The 20,759-nt window shown below is 35.2% G+C and overlaps 1 protein-coding gene across 5 annotated transcripts in view; it reads right to left on the minus strand.

Moving 5' to 3' along the window:
• SYT1 (synaptotagmin 1) overlaps positions 1–20,759 on the minus strand; it is a 558,476-nt gene that overhangs the window by 146,991 nt on the left and 390,726 nt on the right. For 4 of the 5 annotated variants that reach the window (XM_058741937.1, XM_058741938.1, XM_058741935.1 and 1 more), the window contains 4 exons: positions 14,317–14,501; positions 8,276–8,398; positions 3,891–4,058; positions 535–702 (listed from right to left, as the gene is read on the minus strand). In XM_058741937.1, the coding sequence (XP_058597920.1) occupies positions 535–702; positions 3,891–4,058; positions 8,276–8,398; positions 14,317–14,501 (644 nt within the window). The remainder of the gene's footprint in view (positions 1–534; positions 703–3,890; positions 4,059–8,275; positions 8,399–14,316; positions 14,502–20,759) is intronic. The other variant, XM_058741939.1, reaches the window with a different exon arrangement.

A 20,759-nucleotide genomic window follows, 5' to 3' on the forward strand; every position in this document is an offset into this window, starting at 1 on the left:
TGACTTATTTAAAAAATGGATTTAATATCAGCCTTTGTGAATTATATTTGATGTTCCACCCATCATGCTCTGATATCTGTAGAAGAAACAATGAACGGTCTGTGATATGCAGAAATAATCAAGGGAAAAGTGCTATTTTATTTCTGTTCAATAGCTACATAACCTATGTAGAAAATGCAAAATTATTGCAGAAAAATACAAAGAATGAGATGATTTTTCACTGTCCTTTTAAAAAAGTAGATGTGTACGTGTCTGGCATTTTGTGAGCTTTTCAGAAACAGATAGTATGTGTGTCTGTCCAGGGAATTATCTATAGACATGGTGCACGGATCTTTCTCTTTTCTTTCAAATGAGACCCAGAAGACCAGTATACTTTGTAATGAGGTTATGCAATCCCTTAACCCTATTTTACCAGCTGTCAGCAGCTGGAGGCCCACGTTATCCTTTGTAGAGAGCATCTCTCAATAGGTTATTATGTGAACAGCAACTGGCGAGCACAGCTTGTCTGATTAGAAATGCTAATGTTTTCCTTACCTCTTCCTTCTCCGCACTTTGCAGGTCACGCCACTCCTCAGTTATGTGACCGAAATCCACTGTGTTCATGGGGACTTTAAATTCCCCAATGATGTCATGCTTGGAGAAACGATCGAAATCATATACAGCCATCACCAAGGTTTTGCCACCCAGTTCTGAGTATGGCACCTTAATAAAAAGAGATGAGGATAAAAATCTGGTCACAAATTTAAAATGTTACTTTTTATAGTGTTTAATTGTAATATATATGTTGGATAAGCAAAACAGGGAGGTAATGGTGCCTTTTAAAAATGAATTCATTTGAATCACTGCTTGAGGCTTAAACTGGGAGAAATGAGGGACTTACCATAGTCAGTTATTGCTTTATCCTAAAGTTCTAAAAGCTATTAGTATTATTGATTGATTAATAATTAGTATTATTGATATTGATTGACTATTAGTCATGCTATAAACACTTTAAGATTTAGCAGTGTTGGCACACAGTAGGCACTTAAATATGTATCGTTTGAATGATTAGTACCTCCTTCCGGTGGGAATTTGTTTAATACAAGAATAAACTAAGATGTATTGCACTTGACCATGTAGGTTTTACTTGTAGGATATTGTGTTATTGTTATGATCATTTATATTGTAAGAGTATAACTTAGGGTGGAAAACTTGCTTCCAAAGTCCCACTAAGTCTTTCAAGCCATTTGGATGCTACAATTTAATGGAGCAGTGATTTATGAAAAAGATATGCTAGGAGTCAGAAAGGATTTAAATGAAATTCACAAGTTGCCTCGCTCCCTAAAACAATTTACAGATAGACAAGAACTGACTAGAAAATTGATGTTCTGAATATCAGAGATGCATTATAAAGATCTTGAAGTTCATTCTTAGGTATGACACTTGTTAGGATGAATGGTGGCAAAAGGCCAAGAGCTGATGGGTTCTCCAGCTGTTCAGATATATCTGGGACAGATGCTGTGGGCTGGGATTTTTACTGGTGACATTTTTAATATTCAGGGGAAGTAGTGCATTCTAAGGAAGGTACACTTCAGTAACTGGGTAGAAATGCCTAATTAAGAAATTGTTTGGACTTGTATTGAAGGTTTGATCAATTTTTGTCAGTACAAATGGTTGTCTGAGCTCCATCAAACATTTCTCAATGAGCTTTGCATATTAAGGGAAGGAGAAGGAAGCGTATTTGACCATATACGTATAGGAAATTTTAGTTTATCAAAAGTTTGGTTTTTTTCTCACTTATTTGTCATCTATTTAGCATCTGATTAAAATACTTTGACTAAAATGGAGGAACCATGCTTTTTCCATTTTAGAAGAAAACAAAAAACCCTGCAAAACAGCTGAATTTCAAAGGAAGAAATGAATTTTAGAGTAGGGGTAAATATTTCGTCTTATTTCTGAAATCACTCTGGATTTTTTTGTGATTCTACTGAAATAACAAAAAAAAAAAAAAACAAAAAACAAAAAAACCTAGGCTTGGGGTCAGACAGACCCAGGCCTGGGTTTTCCCACTTTCCGGCTGAAGGGCCTGGAGCAAGCAAATACACCTCACACATTTCGCCTATCAAATAGTGTTAATACTAAGACCTACTTCACAGAGCAGTGAAGCCTGAATGAATACATGTTAGGTACAGTCGGCACTTACGTACTTCTTATTTGAATGATTAGTAACTCCTTCAGGTGGGAGTTTGGAGGAAAAGAAGCATTTAGGTCAGGGCATGTCACGTTCATGTGAAGTGGATTTGAACTCAGTTTTAAAGCCTATTCTCTTTAAACTATTATGCTTCGGTTCTTCCATCATCTTGCCTGTTGGCATTTCAAGATGCATAATCTACAATGTCTCCCGGAGAAATTAACCAGTTCTCTGGAAACAACAGCATAGTTCTAAGTGTATCAAAATATATTACACTTTGGCTTTGTCAGCATTCTTGAAATAAAATAGAACCTGATGAAATTTTATAGGCAGTTAAAAATTTCAGTAATTAAACCTTTTGAAGTCACAGAAATTACTAATAAAATTTTAGAAATACATTTTTTTGAAATAATACACAGATAACTCAGACACCATAGTATTTCAAATAATTTAAGAAATCTTAAATTGTGGTCAGTAACTCCTGACCTAAATGAAAATTAATACATAGCCAAACAGAATGATTGTCATTACCACTTGCAATATTTTATTAGTTTTATCTTCATTCTATGCTTTGTGGTATATTGACCATAGTGATGAGCTACTCATAGGCTGAGTAGTTCCAGAATCTTTTTATTACTACTCTAAATGAACTATCTGGGTATGAAAAAGTGTAGGTTTTAGATAAGATTACTGACAATACTTTGGAGATTTTTGTCACAAAATCTGAAATTTGAGTGAATACAAAGACATTGCTCTCTTACAAAACTGGAAACAAGGCTCGAGAAAATGACTCCTGCCCTTAGTTGCATCCATTTTATTTCGCACCATAGTATTTGCTTGCATGAGGCACATGCTATCGCTAAGGCTGGCTGATAGATGAGTGGTGTTGAATCTACCTGCTGGCAAACTCACAGACCTTTCATTTCTCAGAAATGTATTATTTTAAGTAATGCATTTTACAATTTTTTCACATATTAAAGATAGTTACCAAAGAAGTGCTTTTATGCGTGACTTTAAGATATGAGCTACAGAGCTGTATATGTAGAGATGCCTGAGGCCTGCAGGGTACGTTTTCCTGTCAGTTATTTTATGGCCAGAATCTCTCTTTATTATTGTCAACTGAGGTGTCTCAGCAAGATTCAGAGCGCTAGGGAAGAGCCTAGAGTTAAAGGCAAATGCTAGAAATGCGGAAAAACAATAGGTTTGTATTCTTGTTAGTGATAGGTTCAGAATGGTCTTTAAGTGCTTAGATTGCCCCTGTACACACAGAATTCTGCAATGAGGGTAAAACCTATTTGTATCATTTAAACAGTGGAACACAGCTTACTTTATTCTGTGATTGTAACTTAATTTTGGGAACTTAGAGACTTAGGAAAATAACAATTTCATTGTTCTTTTGTCTTTATTCAAGAGAGGGGGAAATGTTCAAGTCTATTGGCTCACTTGATGTTGATTTTCCTTTTTTTGGATGTGATTGACATCCCCATTATACTCCAGTCTGTATTCTGTTCTGAGATGGCCAAGCTGAATCCTACTTTAACCAAATCTAAACACAGTGCAGAATCCTCACTGGAATGAAGATAAGAATTTTAAATATTCTGAATAGACTCATCCTTGAACCTCTGAATAAGTGGTCATGTGCATTTCTATGTATGTGTCAGGATGAGATGGTTCTTAAAACCACAGAGGAAAAGTTATTAGTAAGTACAAAAAAAAGTACCTTGAAAGTAAATTGCTCGTTGAAGACAGGATTAAGGGTCTTTCGGTGGACTTTTGTCTCAAATTTCTTCTTTTTATCGGGCAGCAGAAACACTTTAACATAGGGGTCAGACGTGCCTCCCATGTCTAAGGCAGGCAGCTCAGCAGCCTGGATAATCCCTACCAGCAGCTGGAAAGAGAGACAGAATAAAGCAAACACAAACATTGGTGGACATTTTAGAAAAGATTGTTCACGATATTGCATATTGTGATCTCTCTCCCTCTTCCTCTTTGCTTTTAATAAACTTTTATTTATTTCTCTTATGAATCTAAACCCAGAAGGCAAGTGAAGCAAGCCATATAGACTTCAGAAACCCAATTATGACAGATGCAGGCTCTGGGAAGCCTGGTTTCAAACACAAAAGAGGCTTTTAAAAGGTTGCTGATTACAGTTAAATATGGAATTCATATTTGCAAAAGGGTTGCAATCAAATAACTTTCCAGTTGCTAAAAGCCCTTGTGCATTATTATTTTTTTTTCCAGGGCATGATTTGTAAATGGAAATAAATTGTTAAACAATAACAAGTCTGTAATTATGAAGTAGGAAATTTTTATACTAAACTCAAAGCTTCAGACCAACGCAGTAGAAATTTCTTAGAAATTGGGTAGCATTTTGAAATAAAAATAAGACGTGCAAGTTTCTATCATATTTGACCTTTATTTGTATGCTGCCTACTTTTTATTTTAATTTACAGTAAAATGATCATTTATTCTGTTTAAATATAGGACATGGAGTCAAAGAATATAATCTCAGCTTCACATAAATGAAAGCAAGATTACAGATATGATTTTTAATGTTTTTTTTTTTTTTTAATGTTTTTTATTTATTTTTGGGACAGACAGAGACAGAGCATGAACGGGGGAGGGGCAGAGAGAGAGGGAGACACAGAATCGGAAACAGGCTCCAGGCTCCGAGCCATCAGCCCAGAGCCCGACGCGGGGCTCGAACTCACGGACCGCGAGATCGTGACCTGGCTGAAGTCGGACGCTTAACCGACTGCGCCACCCAGGCGCCCCATGATTTTTAATGTTTTAAGTGACCAAGTTTCTGATTTTTTTTTTCAAATGCAGAGATTTCTCCATGTCTTTTTTTCAGTGATAAATTCTTGTATTACTATGAATGGGAGTGTAGCTGGCATTGTTCATGTTTTTGCAAAGAGAATAAAAAGTGTGAGCAGATGATTCTAGAGGTGTTGCCATCAGACATTTTGTATCAACAGACTGGTTTAGACCCACATGGAAAACAAAAATAGACCCTTGTCCATAAATGCAATTACATTATGGCTTTACACATCAGGCCTGAAAATTTGAGTCTGACTTTTTAGCCAATTCACTTCCTTTAAAAAAAAAAAAAAAGTCACATTCATTTTCCGTAAAATTGACCCACTATGTTGGTAAGGACACTTTGGCTAGTTGGCTCAGTTTTTAACTGGGACCCATACTCTGGATGATTGTTGCTTCCGTTTTAGTGCTCAGTATATTTGTGACAGCATCATACAACAGTAGCAATGAGAGTGCTGGATTGTACATATGCAAAACATAAACAGATGGTCAAAGAACAGCTAAAATAGACATCAGGTTATAAAGACATGATGAGTAAAGCAAATGGTTTGTCTCTTGGTTTGCCAAGTTGGTATTTGGAATTTGCCTTTAGATAGCAATGTGAATAAGCAAGATTCTGTTTTCTCCTCACTTTGTAAAAAAATTTTGATGTTTATTTATTTAGAGAGCGAGTGAGCCAGGGAGGGACAGAGAAAGAGGGAAATGGAATCTCAAGCAGGCTCTGCACTGGCAGCACAGAGCCTGATGCCGGGCTCGATCCTACGAACCGTGAGATCATGACTTGAGCCAAAATCAGGAGTCAGATGCTTAACTGACTGAGCCACTCAGGTACCCCTTCTCCTCACTTTTTGAAAGGAATTTTCTTTTGGGAAGGAATGCAGTTGTCCTATAACCTAAACTCTTTAAACCTAGGTGACTTACGTTCTAAAGAGTTTTGGAAATTTTGTTGACAAGGGGTGGAGTTACTTCTTCCAACCCCCCTCTCTTCTGCTTGGAAGATAAATATCACATTTCTCTCTGCCATGAAAGCCTCTCATTTAGAGTACTTTACAGTTGTGTTTTAGTTTTTGTAAGCAAACATGTATATTTGATTATAGCTTAATATATAAAATTCCTCACACTATATTTCATGACTCGTAGGATTCATTTTATAAATTAGATTAGCTGAGAACATTTGGAAAAAAAATCAACGCATACTAATTAAAAAATATTTCATCAGGTAGACTCTCCTAGACCTCAGAATGAAATACCTTTTTAACAATTTGATGTTTGCTAGAAAGGGAACAATAAAAGCACTCATTATATATGAGTAAGAAAAATGCTATTTTCTTAAAAATACTTTATAAAATGATACTTAAAGAATTTAAGCTGACTTAGAAGTTTCAAAATTATGACTAACCAGGATGAGATACCACTAGATTTCTACTGGGTAATATGAAAGTAGAATAAAGTATTAAAACATACTGGATACACATATAAAGGAAGGTTAAATTTCTGGAAAAAATATTACATGTTAAGGTAACATGTATTGACCTTCATCTTTGCCAGAATATGTAAATAATAGGAAGTTTTACTCTCAACCAACTCCTGATGATCAAATTTTGGTAGCTGGGATAAACATGACCACAAATTCCCTATTTTAATTAACTATAATTAACTATAAATTCCCTATTTTAATTAACTATTAACTATAGTATGCCTATAGATGTGTATAAATCCATACCTATAAACTTGTATCTGTAACCAAAATGCAGCTTTCTAGAATGTATTATGAAATGACTAGCCATGGCTGTAATGAAGCTGATCAAATAAACGTTTTTAGTATGATAGAGCATATCAATACATTCTTCATGAAGAACTCTCTAGAAATTTGGAAAGTGAAGACATTATTTAAATTGTCGATTTCTAAATAATAAATAAATAAATAAATAAATAAATAAATAAATAAATATTCCTAGAATTCTTGCAACTGTGTAGAGCTCTCATAGTGTTACTGACTTTGGACTTCGGTGCTCAAAATTGAGCATTGGTATTTGTTCTATTTATTCATTCCTCATGAAACTGGAAATAACACAAGCTGTGTTAGTAGTAAATGTATTTATATTATCACTTTTTTTTTCCTCTAAAAAGATGAGAGAAGCAAAACAACAGAGACAGTTAAAATTCTGCTTGTCAGATGTGGACACTGTCCTGAAGATTCTTAACAGCCTGATCTCTAATTCAGCTGACTCCACTAATTCTTATCTAGCTTTTGAATTTAACAATTCAGAAGATAAAGAGACATGGTCAATTTCATGTGTCCTAGAAGGTTTTTTTTTTTTTTTTTAAATGTAGGGATTTTTAACCTTTATCTTTGAGCTACCTCTATAACACGGTTACTAAAAGGTACCTAATACTATCATTTATCTAGGTGGCACTTCGTGGCTTTTTGAGAAATTGAAGCAGGAATGATTGTTATATTACTGTCTTCAGTTCCTTGTCAATTTTTGGGCAGAAGTCACAGGCACTAGAAACGAAGTTGCTGGTCTTTCTACTTTTCGAGAATGGTTAGCTTATGCATGCTAGGAATTTTACCTGGTATCATATTATATAAGGCATTTGTGCCTTTGAAATTCATGGAAGGCAATTAGTTTTTCATCTTGGATTCCTTATCACACAGTTACATTTTGTTTTATTGTTATTTTTTGAGAGAGGAGGGGTGGGGTAGAGGGAGAGAGAATTGTAAGCAGATTCCACGCCCAGCATGGAGCCCAATATGGGGCTTGATCTCCCAACTGTGAGTGAGATCATGACCTGAGCTGGAATCGAGAGCTGGATGCTTAACTGACTGAGCCACCCAGGTACCCCTACATTTTGTTTGAAAGCTTTGGTTGAATGGTGGTTTATTTCAATAGTTCCTCACCCTGTTTGGATCTAAATTCCATACATTCTAGGAGAGATTGTTCAAGCTCAGGCTGAGGGGCCAGTGGAGGTGACACTGTGGCTGGGAGCTGTCAGAATCAGACTGACTACTCCCAAGTTCATTTGTATTCTGCTTGCCTGCTGTAAGTGCCATAAGCAGATGTAATCAGTTGAATACTGTGAATTCTAATTACCAGAAGTTAAATTAGCAAGTAGGGGACTGCCTGTACTTCGATTTCATCCATAGCTTTGATAATTGCATTTTCCCCTCGCAGCAAACGAAATGTTTTAGGAAGTATCTTGCTTCAATTTCTACTTGGTAATTTCAGAAAATGTAATGGAATTAGAAGTCATTTCCTCTCCCCCCCCCCCCCCCCGCAATACCTGGTTATTCTGGAAATCGTAATCCAGCGAATATTGAAGTTTCCCCAATTTCTCCTCTTCTTTGGGTTCTTCTTTTTCTTCCCCATCAGTCAGTCCGGTTTCAGCATCATCATCCTTCAGAGCCTATGAGTAGGGAATGGATTATATGTGAGCTCAAGTGAATTCATGGAAACCCATATTCACCTGGGCCTGCGGTTATACTTCCAAGCTGTTAGAAGCAAAAGCACAAAGATGCTGGAAATCCGTTTGTCTGACACACATTCACATTTGCTGCTTAGATAACTTTTAAAATTCCACTTGTGCACGGAATTTTTTTTTCCCCAACCAGCAAGCAACATGGAAGCAATGGAAGAAGCCCCTCAGAATATTGCAAGCAAAAAATGTAAAGTCGTTGCAAAGAAAATGTCAACTTGGTATCATGTTTGGCTTTGATAAAACTGCTTCTTTTAGAGGTATGATAAACATGCTATTAACCAGGCCAGGTTTCACATTCATGTAGTTTAAAGAGATCGAAGCATCATGTAAAACATCATCGTTACATGCAGTGGAGTACTTGTATGAAATGCGTGGCCTTTTCTTGCCTTTTTTCCTATGAGAAAGGTAGCCGAGTAAGTGATTCTCCAAGACTTTTAATTTCCTATGTTTCACATGTACGTTTCTAATGCTTATGGAAACAGTGGAGATAACATGCCACCAGCAAATGCATGTTTAGAGAAAAATCTATGCCATGTCTGGTTTCAGTTTACCATTTCATTTTTATAACAGCTCCACAGAAAGCTAGGCTGAATTAAATTGATTTATGGGTCTGTTTTATATTAAAAAAAAATGAAAGCAGTTATGTTTGCCATTTTGTCAAACTGAAATCAGTATAATCATTTATTTTGCATTAGTGAACAAAAATCATGGTACTGAACTCTCAAAACCCAGTTTGGACCAACTGAATATTCTTGATAACCTAAAACTGAAGTGTAATGTAAATTGAAATACTAGAAAGCTCATTATTTGATAAAATACATTCAGATGCTCCTCTCTTTTGAAAATGTATATTTTCCCATTAAGCAAGATAGTTGTGCTGAAAAAAAAGAAGTTATAGAGGTAAATATTAGGACTTTTTTTTTTTTTTAGGGATATGGATTCTTCTTGCCTTACAGAATTAGAAAAAAATAATTTAAAAAACTTCACATAGTTATTAAGAATTGAAAAGTGATAAAATTACATTTCCCTGACTACTAGTGAGGTTGAAAATTTTTAAAATCTTTAACCGTTTGTATTTTTTCTTCTGGGGACTACTTGTATATATCCTTCGCTAAATTTGCTAGCATTTTGTTCTGCTCTTACTAATTTCTAGAAACTCTGTATTTTACTGGTTTCAACTTTTCTGTGGGTGGGTGTGTATGTATATATATATATATATATACATACACACCCACCCACCCACACACATATATTTACTATATATATATATATATATATATATATATATATAGTAAATATTCTTCCCTAGTGTTTGGTTATGGCATTTTCGTTGCTATGTGTGTGTGATAGATTGCTTTATATCTATGACAAGGTAAAGGAATCTTAACTCTTGTTATCGACTTAGATCGGAGAATCCTCATAGAACTCAAATTCCAGAAGCATACCCAGATTTCAGAAAGGCATGAGTCATCAAACTACAGCTCCATTACCCAACCTCTCCCCACCTTCCAGATTGTATGATCTTTCTTCTCTGTTAAGAGAAAGCTTTACTATTAACTCATCCACTTATACAGAGGCTATCTGCTTCAAAAAGGCACTGAATTGACAAGATTGTCCATTTTGGCTCTTTTACTAACTCCAATTCGATCCTAAAAAAAAAAAAAAAAAAAAAGTGGAGATGTGGTGGCATCGTATCAGTAGAACTCATTTGGGTGGGAGGATCATATAGAGTTGAGCTGTAGTTAGAGGTGCCTCCCCTACTCTGTGCTTCTGGAAGATTTTCAGGAGCCTACAATGAGTTGAGAAAATTGAATATTACTGTTATTATGTCTGGGTAGAAACTTTCACAAATCTGGTTAGCCATACATCATTTCATTTGGAAAGTTCATACTTAGATGTTTTCCTGACTGGTAAAATGTTGTGTACTTACTGATAGTCAAAGGCAGGAAACAATTAATGTAATTACTTAAAAACTTCATCTTTCAACTTGGGTGGGGGAAAAGTCATTAAAGGGAACATAGTAGCAAAGTGACCAGAAAAGACTACTGAGTTTAATTAGAGGAACTGAGGCCCTTTCAAAACCTTGGCTGCATGTTAAGTCTTTAACACTCTCATCAATGTGCCTAGAAAATGACAGCTTAGGTAAATTGCCTCCCTGTAAGATTTTTAGTTTTTAAAAAGAATAGCAAACTATTTAATGCATATTTCTGTCTGAAAAATCTACACGTTACTCTATGATTATCAAAAAACTCATGGATTAAAATACTTTCTCAAAAGTCTCTTTCAGAACTGACAATTTACATATCATGTTTCAGCCGAGTGCAATTTGAGATAGCGGAGATATTAAATCTCCTTCTTCCTAAGTGGTTTTTGCCCTAATAAAAGGTGCAGGACCATCTCTGTGATTATTCTGCATGAAATAGGGCTAAATTTTTGATAATTTCTCAGTGTCACTGTTCATCATCGAAATGATTAAGTCTATTCTTGTCCTGAGGGCTGAGCTCAAGCAGGACATCTTCTGTACCATCACATTAAACTCAGATTTATTAAATCAGTAGCTATTATAATATCTCAAGAGCAATACCCCTCCACCCCCTACCCCCAACAAAATGCAGAGGAAAAAGCTTGTAAACCCAGCAGTTTTGATGGTTTGCTAAATTGCAGTAATGAAAGGTATCTTAGGAATATCAGATCTTATTTAAAATTTCAAAGATTTGGTGTACATGCTTCTGGCTTGCTTCGACATTCAAAAAGTGCTTAATTTACAAATCATTAGAGAAGTTATTCTAAGTTAAATTGTTCAGATTTGGATTTGATAAGGCACACTTAAAAAGTAGCACAAGGGACTGGATTTTCTTTCCATGCCCATCAGTTAAAAACTTGAGCTTTCTAATACTGTTGTATTTAATCAGTTAGGAATGGTTAAAATGAGAACCCTTTATCTTAAGAAAAAGAAATCAATTTAGTTCAGCCTCTTGATGTGTGTCAGAATGGTACACCCTGAGCCGTGGAGCCCCAGCGGCCAGGCCACTAAATGTATCCGAGCGTTGACTAGGGGTTTCTAAAGAGCAGAGGAAACCTACCGCAAGGGACAGTCCAGAACAGTCATGAGACATAACACAGATAAGGAGGACATAGAAGGAAGAAATAAAAATTAAAATATCCACACACATTAGTGAAAACCATGGAGAAATGACCATTCCAGACCTATGACTTTGCAAGTTGGTATTGCCTCTCTGCATTTTCAGTGTTGTCAAGCTTTAAGGAATTTAAAAAAAAAAAAAAAAAAGTCTCACTCTGTATAAACACATTATTACCAGTTAGTTTGTTGTCATTGCGGGATTTAAAGATTCCTAGTTGGTTGTGAAATTTTAACATGGAGACGGATAGCCATGAGCATGGAAATTTGAATTTCTGTTCATTCCTACACAGATTGAAATGGTAGAAAACTTGTGGCCCTGGAGCCCATGTATCTTAAAAAATCCTATATAAAATGCTTCTTGCATCTGTTCTGTTTGTAAATGAGAGTCATAGACTGTACTTGTTTTTCCCATTTTCACATAAATATTACGTTTAAAATATTCTGAAAATGTAGTTATTTAAGAATAATTTTAAGTTTTTTTTTTTGTTAAATTTTTCTTTAAGTTTCTTGTTTATACTATTTTGAATTTGGATGACTGACATTTGACATACATCCTAAAACTGTACATTCTATTTTGCTTCATCATCCTTCCTCCTAAAAAATAGAACACATTTTTAACTACTGTTGCCTGTCTTAAAAAGAACCTTAAGCTACTGTTACACAACTGGGTCTCTTTTTATCTGTCCAAATTGTATTTCATTCTGTACACTTAGTTATTCATAAAATAAGAGCTCCAAAATCCTGTATGGACAAAGTAATCCACTAGAAAGGATGAGATCTTTTTGAGTGTTTGAAATCTTGACTACTTTGTTGTAATAGTAGATTATTATAAACTATCACTGACTTCCTACTAGTATTCCTTTTTTACTTTTTTCTCTTCCCCTCCCATCCAAAGGAATAGGTGACCCATGAAAAATGAACCACTATCAATTTTCTGTATTTAGCATTTTGAGATCTTGGTCATTTATCCAGGTCATAACAGGGGTAATAAACACCACTACTATACTATAAATTACAATCTTACATCATACATAACAAATTCCACAAAGAAAAATACAAATTTCTTATGTGATAAAAAAATGCTACAGTTACAATTTAACATTATTTGGTGCTTTTGTTAATTCTAGGATTTGGGAAAATGACATTTGACTTGTAGTTGTGAAAATGATAGGGCTGTATTTTCGTGTTGTTTCATAGACACAGCTGAAATTCACCTACACATTATTCAGTCCATGTCTGTATAGCACACTGTTTCTATGCTAATCTCACAATACATTGTTTAAAGAAATCTCTATCAAGTTCTGCTTGTTATAGAAAATGTTGAAATAAAGCAAGACATGTTTTCAAATTTCAGTTTCTATGTAGCAAATGAACTACAGAGAAAAATCTTTATTAGACCTCTGTGGTTGAATGTGGGTGCATGGACTTCTGTGGCTGTGATTAGAAACATTCAGAAAAATGTAAATCTTGTTGTTTTGTGCTCAGGACAAAGCTCTCTGAGCAGGAGTACAGGCGCTCCATCGATTCTATAGCTCTGAAACCAAACACAAGTTCAGTGAGTGCAAAAGAGCCTTTGCGAAATTGTCAATAGACATTACAGAGTCTTTGAAAAAAAGTGTTTAAAACTCAAGGTGGGGAGTGGGGTTGATGCCCTGAGTGTATGTTTAAGTAGGAAACTGTGCAAATGTACTAGAAATGCCCTCCTTGACTAAATTGCTCTTAATGAGATTCACCTATATAAGAGTTCAATTAATAGTAATTAATACTATGTAAAGAATTTTAAAAACTGTCAATATCTGTTGCTATTTGGGAATAAATAGAACTTTTCAATTATTTGAAGGAAAACAAAGGTAATTGAGAATGTTATTTCTATGAAAAAGCTCTACATTTACATTTTTAATATGAATTGTTTGTTTTAGAGATAAACACTATGAATATGATTCCAAAAAATAATGAAGAGGCCTTTAATTTTAATTATTAATAGTAAACTTTATTCTGAACCAAATCATCCAGTTAATTTAGTAAATGTAGACAACACTGTAAAGAACATCCAAAGGCTTGGGAAGACAACCCAGCTGGATGGATTTTATAATCTGTGTTATGGTTTAATTGTCCCTAACTTAATGAAACAAGAATTTTGCCTTAAAATTATACCTTGTTCTTTAGGACTAGCTAATAGTTCTCTCCCTTTACCTGGTTAATTCACTATTCCTGAGCATTAATTATTGAGATATATGGATATGTAGAAATGGTAATTTTCATCAAGTATGATCAGTAGCCCTAAGTCTCAGTTACTTAACAGAGATTATGAACAGTGATGTTAGAAGGGCGCCTTGCCCAAGAGGGGGAACATTCAGATACCCTTTATTCTGTTTCTCTAACTCTAAATGCAATTAAGACTGGCTGAACAGATGTAGTCAAAATATTCAGGCATCATTCCAGTATGCTGGACCTGTCAAGATGGCCCTGATGGTCATGGATGCCCTTTTCTGGTTCATATGCTTAAGAGACTGGAAAACCCTACCAAATGTTTTCATTGCACTTTGGGATGTTCAGTGGTGACTGAAAGGATTGCAAAGCATTTCTACAGCAGTGACATCTGTCCAGAATTTGTTGATATCTATGCTTATCTGGCATAAAACAATAAACCATTTATTAACTGTCAATGCAGTCATCTAAGAAGTAATGTGGAAGAATACATTACCTGATCTTTCATGGTCTTCCCTAAGTCTTTCACATCTTTCATGTTAATGGCATTCTTGCCTCCCTTTTCTTTTCCCTTCTTCTTGTTTTTCTTTTTGAACAAACATTTCTTACAGATACAAAAGCAGCAGGTCAGGACTAAAAGGACGGCGACTATGGCTATGGCAATTAAGGCCCACGGTGGCACTGAAAGAGGAAAATAGGCAGAGAGCATTAGTAATAAACATTACATATGCAAAGTCTTTTAACTCATGGGCTACAAAGATATTCACTGATTAATTTGCATCTATTGAGTGCTCCAGGCACACTGTTCTGTGCTATGTTACCCGTGTTTCCTCTGGCAGGATGATGGTTTCTATTGTTTCCAATTCACCCTTCCCCACAGGTTCAATATTCTTTCCTCCAAGTTAGAGTTCCATGAATCCATTCCTTCCTTCATTCAGAGCACAGCTCTGGAGTTTGGCCTTTGAGTTTAAATACTGGTTCCACCATTTATTAGCTGTGTGACCTTGAGCAAGTTACCTAACTTCCCTTTGCCCTCCGTCTTCTCACCTCTAAAGCAGAGGTAAATTGGTAGGTATCATAGACTTTTTGAAGATTAAAATAAGATGTATTTCATGGCACATGGTAAATTCTTAATACATATTAGCTGCTGTTACTCATCTATTACATACTAGAGGTTCTATGAATATGTTTTGGGCATAATGGGAGGGACAGACGTCAATCAAATAACCAGAAAAAATAAATAACATAATGATAATAAAGGTTAGGAAGAAGTACTTGGTGCTCTGCAAGTTACCTACTCTAAAAGTAGGACATTGGCCTGTTCAAGGTCTCCAGAGGCAGGGCAGAGTGTATGTGTTCAACGGCTCTAAAACCAGGCACTGATTCGGGCTTGGCCACTTTCAGGCTGTGTGACTCTGGCTAGATGGTGTAACTGTTCTAAGTTAGTTTCCTTCATGATAAAGTGAAGATAGCAGTGGTACCCATTTCATCTCCTTTGAAAATTAAGGGAGTTAATATACTAAAAAATTTAGAGTGGCATCCAGCATATAGCAGGAACTCATTGGCTATTTTTAAGGCATGGGGCTAAATATTATGGGTGACACAGAACACTCAGAGTATATGTGGGACATCAAATACGCACACTAATAAATACACATTGAAAAACGTAGAGTTCAGTGGCTATACCGGGGAGAATCGAGAGGAAGAAGAGGTGATTTTTAGGTAAGAAGAGAGGCTTCAGGTTTAAAGGCTTTTTTTAAAATAATAAAGCATATATAAATAAGTATACTCAAACACATAAACATTTTTCTATTACAATTGTCCATCTACTAAAAGTCAATCCATTTTCTTATTTGGCATATCGTATACTGTGTGCTTATATTAAAAAAAACAAACTTTTGTGGAAATGTTTAAGATTTCATTTTGCCTGGAAAGGAATTATTCAATTATTGAGATTGATCAGAAGAAATAATTAGATTTGCCTGTTGTAATTAAGAAAAGACACTGGACATTGAAATGGTAAGAAGAAGTACTATTTTCTTCCACCTACATAAACATCATTAGTATCAGTGATTGCTGAATACAAGTCAGGAATGCTTTGATAAAGTAAAAGCACTTAAAAATCAACCTCTTCAAAAAACTGAGAAAACCCACTCTTAGCTGTCCTCCTGTGTTTAGCTTTATAATGTAGAATACTTACCATGCATATTATTATTCTAGCTTACTATTGGCTGATAAATGTTAGCCTATATAAAAGCACAACTTCTGAAACTGTGTTTTTAGCCAAAGAAATATTTGAAAGTTATGTATAAGCCAACACCAAATGACATGTTTTATGTTCTGTAATCTCATTAAACAATCATATTTTTAAAAATGTAAATGAAACTTATGTAACCAATGATATCATTCATAACACCTCATTTAAAACCTTCTGCCTCTTTTGATCTAGTTAAAACCCTGCCATTCGTGAACGAAAGAGTCTACATATTCATTGCAGGCAAGACAGTATTAATAATGACCCTTCATTTTGAGCCTCGTAAATTATTCTTCTAGTCGGACTTGTATGATAGTCTCTCAGAGAGCTACATAAAAGTCTCTTAAATTACAGAGATCACTTGACAACTTCACAAAAAGAAAATAGACAGTGAAAGCATGGGGGCATTATTTAATCAAAAGGAATTAAAGAAATAGGAACATAGGATTATAGGAGGAAATCTTACATACTGCAACCTGAAGGTAAATTATAACCACTGAGAAAATCTTATTTTGTGATTTTTATTTCTTAAAGTCCATACTCTAGGTTGGATCTTCTGAGTAGCTTAATTTTAACTTGGAATATTCTATATTGAATATATGAAATCAACAGGATTTGTCTCACAAGTTACCAGCACCTTGAGATAGAATTTAAAAACCTGAAGGGTATCATTTTGTGTACCCATATGAAAACCTGACTGAATAGATACTTGGAATATAAACCACCATTTATAATTAAATTCAGTTATTTGAATTACCACCTTAAATGCTCCTGTGGAGAACAGCCAAATATTTGGAATTTGGGAAGTTTAGTAAGAAACACCATCTATAGGATTATTCATTAGTAGTATTTATAGAAATGTTTGAATATTAGTGAAAAAATCTCATGAAATGTATTTTATATTAGGCTAAAAACTGAAAACTAAATATGGGCTAGCAACTGCTACAACTTTATATGTTATCTCAATATTCATAGCAGGTTTATTCATTATCCCTTTAATTGTATACAGGAAAAACTGTATAAAGAGGAAAAAATATAGATCTAATAGTTTGAGAAATTCAAATATCTTTACATTAGTAGGTCCAATAGTTTGAAAAGTTCAAAATATCTTTAGTAGGTAAAAAAATGTACATATCTTAAATGTATACAAAGGAAAAATCGTTAGCTTTGAAACCTTTTTAATAAAACATTTTATATTAAAAAAGTGAAAATAAATGACAGCATAAGATGCTGCCAAGTGTGATTTCCATAATAAAGTATAGCTTCAACAAAAAATGGGCTCAGAAAAATACTGCTATTGGCAGAAAGCTATTAGCTTATTATTATTGCTACCCAACTATCATTAAATGGAATTTCATAACAAGAATTTTAACATTTAACTTAAAGACCTTTCAGCAGAAAATAATAGACTAGTGTAGAAGTTTTCCATTAGAAATGTGATTTTCATTTTCCAGTTAATGAATTAATCGCACATTATTTAACCCAAAGGTAAACTGATGCATAAGAATTAAGTCAAAGTCAATTTTAAACTGCTTCTGGTGTTTTAACTTAGACTTTGTGATAGGAAGAATTATGGTTCTTCTGAAATGTCCACATGATATTCTCTGGGACCTGTGAATATGTTACCTTACAATGGCAAAATGACTTCACATAGATGATTTAGGATCTTGAGATGGGGAGATTACTCTGGGTTACATCCAGATAGAACTGATGTCATTACTAGAGTCCTTATAAGTCAAAGAGGCAGATAGGAATTTCAGAATCAGAAAGTGGAAGATTCTGTGCTTTTGATGATGGAGAAAGGGACCATGAACCAAGGAGTGTCCTCTAGAAGCTGGAAAAGACCAGGAAATGCATTCTCCCATACAGTTTTAAGAAGGAATCAATTCATACAACCATTATGGAAAAGAGTATGGAGATTCCTAAAAAAATAAAAAAAAATACAACTACCATATGATCTAGCAATCCCATTCTAGGTATATATCTCAAGGAAATAAAAAATTACTATTTTGAAGTGGTATATGCACCTTTATGTTCACCGTAGTATTATTGTTCATAATAGCCAAGATGAAGAAACTGATCCTGGGTAGCTCAGTCGGTTAAGAGACCAACTCTTGATGTTGGCTCAGGTCATGTTCTCACTGTTTGTGGGATGGAGCCCCACATTGGGCTCTGTGCTGACATCACGGAGCCCGCTTGGGATTCTCTCTCTTCCTTGTTCTCTGCCCCTCCCCCACTTGTGCTTGCGTGCTCTCTCTCTCTCTCTCTCAAAATAAATATATCTTTAAAAAAAACAACAACAACCTAAGGGTCCATTAATGGATGAAGTGATAAAGAAAATGTAATATATATGTATGTTACACACACACACACATACACGTACACATGTACATATACATACACACATACACAATTGGAGTATTCTTTGGCCATAAAAAAGAAAGAAATCCTGCAATTTGTGGCAACATGGATGGCTCCTCAGGGCATTATGCTGTGTGAGATAAGTCAGTGATAGAAGTTGTACAGACAAGCCCTGTATGATCATGATTAAATGCAAAACATAAAAGTGGAGAACTCCAGGAAAGAGAGTAGAATGGTGGTTATCAGGGACTGGGGGTTGGGATAAATGGGAAGATGTAAGTCAAAGGGTACAAACTTTTAATCAGAAGATGAATAAGTTTTGGGGATGTCATGTATAGCACAGTGACTACAGTTAACAGTAATGTATTGTGTAGTTGAAATTTGCTGAAAGAGTAAATCTTGTGTTCTTACCACACATGCTTAATCATGTGAGGTAATAGCTATATTGATGAGCCCTATTGTAATTATTTCAAAATATGTTTATCAAGTCATTCCAATGTACATTTTAAATTTAGACAATGTTATTTGTTAATTCTGTCTCAAAGTTGGGGATTAGAAAAGGAATCAGCACTTCTGACAGTTTGATTTTAGCTTGGTGAAACCTATTTTGGACTTCTGACCTCCAGAACTAGAAAATAAGAAATGCGTGTAGTTTTACATCTGTGGAATTCATCATAGCAGGGATAGAAAACTCGAGATACAAAGCAGACCTCAAGAGATCGGTGGTATGCGGCACATAGATGATCATACAATTGGAATATTACTGTGGACTATTGCTATATTTTCTGTGATCTTCTGATTTACCCCCTTTGTCTCTTCTGCAACCATTCTCATGACACTAACATTGTACCCAAGATAAGCAATGGCTTTCTTGTGGCCAAACGCAAGCAACATTGTCTGTGGTATGAGATCTTGATCATAAATTCCTTTTTGAAATGTCCTTCTGCTTTTGTTTCTATTGCCCTTACCTTCTTGCATGGGTCTGACATTTTCCCCCTTTCCTTTCCCATTCCCATGTCTTTAAATGGAGTTGTTATTCAAAGTTCTTAGCCCCTTGATCACCTTCACATGGACTCACTGTTGAGCCCATTCTTTCCCATGTCTTAAACTTTTACATCAGTTATTCCATTCTGTCCCCTCTTGTATATGCTGGGACTGTGTTTCCCACTGCCTCTAGACTGTTTCCTCTAGATGAATCTGTCGTCTTCTCAAACCAGTTCTGCAAGCTAGCTCTATGGGTCCTCTCAGTGCTTCAATTATTGCCGACCTCTTGACATGGGAACCATGTGGAAAATTTTATCCCAAGTCTGATTGCGTGGAAAGTGGTGCCATTTCTTCTTCAATATGTTTTATGTTTCTTTTACATCTATTTCTACTTGTAAAGTAGCAGCCTGATGTTACCCCCATGTGACTGAGTCACCCATTGTTCTTTGTTCAGTTCTACCCCTGTATCTTTCTCAAGTATATTCCTCCTTTCTTGAAGTGTTATTCTTCTTCTTCAGTCATTTAAGTGATTTCTGTATCTCAAGGTTCAGCAAAAGTGCCAGTGTTGACAGATTTTTAAATAAAGATATTAAGTATATTTTCTAAAATTTCCCCTCCAACCCAATAAGAAATACTATGTGGTGGAATACATTGGGTGGTTTGTATTAGTAAAAAAAAGGCACATTCTTTAAAAATAAAAAAGAATCCAAATCTATACAAAGATATCAAAGGTATTTTAATATGCCCCTTTTCTACACCTGAAATTCACTTCTTAGTAACTCAAAACTCAGCTCTTTGTGGATTATTTATGAACTGAAGTCCTGGTATTTAATGAAAACACAATAAAAATAATTTAGAACCACTTAGAAGTAAATTTGCATTAGCAGGTCTTCTTTTGGGGGAGACAAAAACCCAAACAACCATTTCCCCTTATCAAGAGAGGTCATTCTTTCATGAGAAGTTGGCATAAGTTAAGCAGTCTAAAAAAGTAAGTGTTAAAAAAAAGTTTGTTTTAATGTTTATTAATTTTTTGAGAGACAGAGCATGAGTGGGAGAGGGGCAGAGAGAGAGGGAGACACAGAATCCGAAGTAGGCTCCAGGCTCTCAACTGACAGACAGTACAGAGCCGGACGCGGGGCTCAAACTCACAAACCATGAGATCATGACCTGAGCCTAGGTCGGACACTTAACTGACTGAGCCACCCAGGCACCCCTAAAACAGTTTTGAGTCAAACACATATTTATTGAACATCTACTTGCCTGGCATTTTTTACAGGGCTATAATACAGTCCCAAGTATGAAGCTTTCTATTTATTTCCTATGTGATAAAAACTAGGTCT

Source organism: Neofelis nebulosa, chromosome 8 (assembly GCF_028018385.1).
Source record: "Neofelis nebulosa isolate mNeoNeb1 chromosome 8, mNeoNeb1.pri, whole genome shotgun sequence".
NCBI classification, from domain to species: domain Eukaryota; kingdom Metazoa; phylum Chordata; class Mammalia; order Carnivora; family Felidae; genus Neofelis; species Neofelis nebulosa.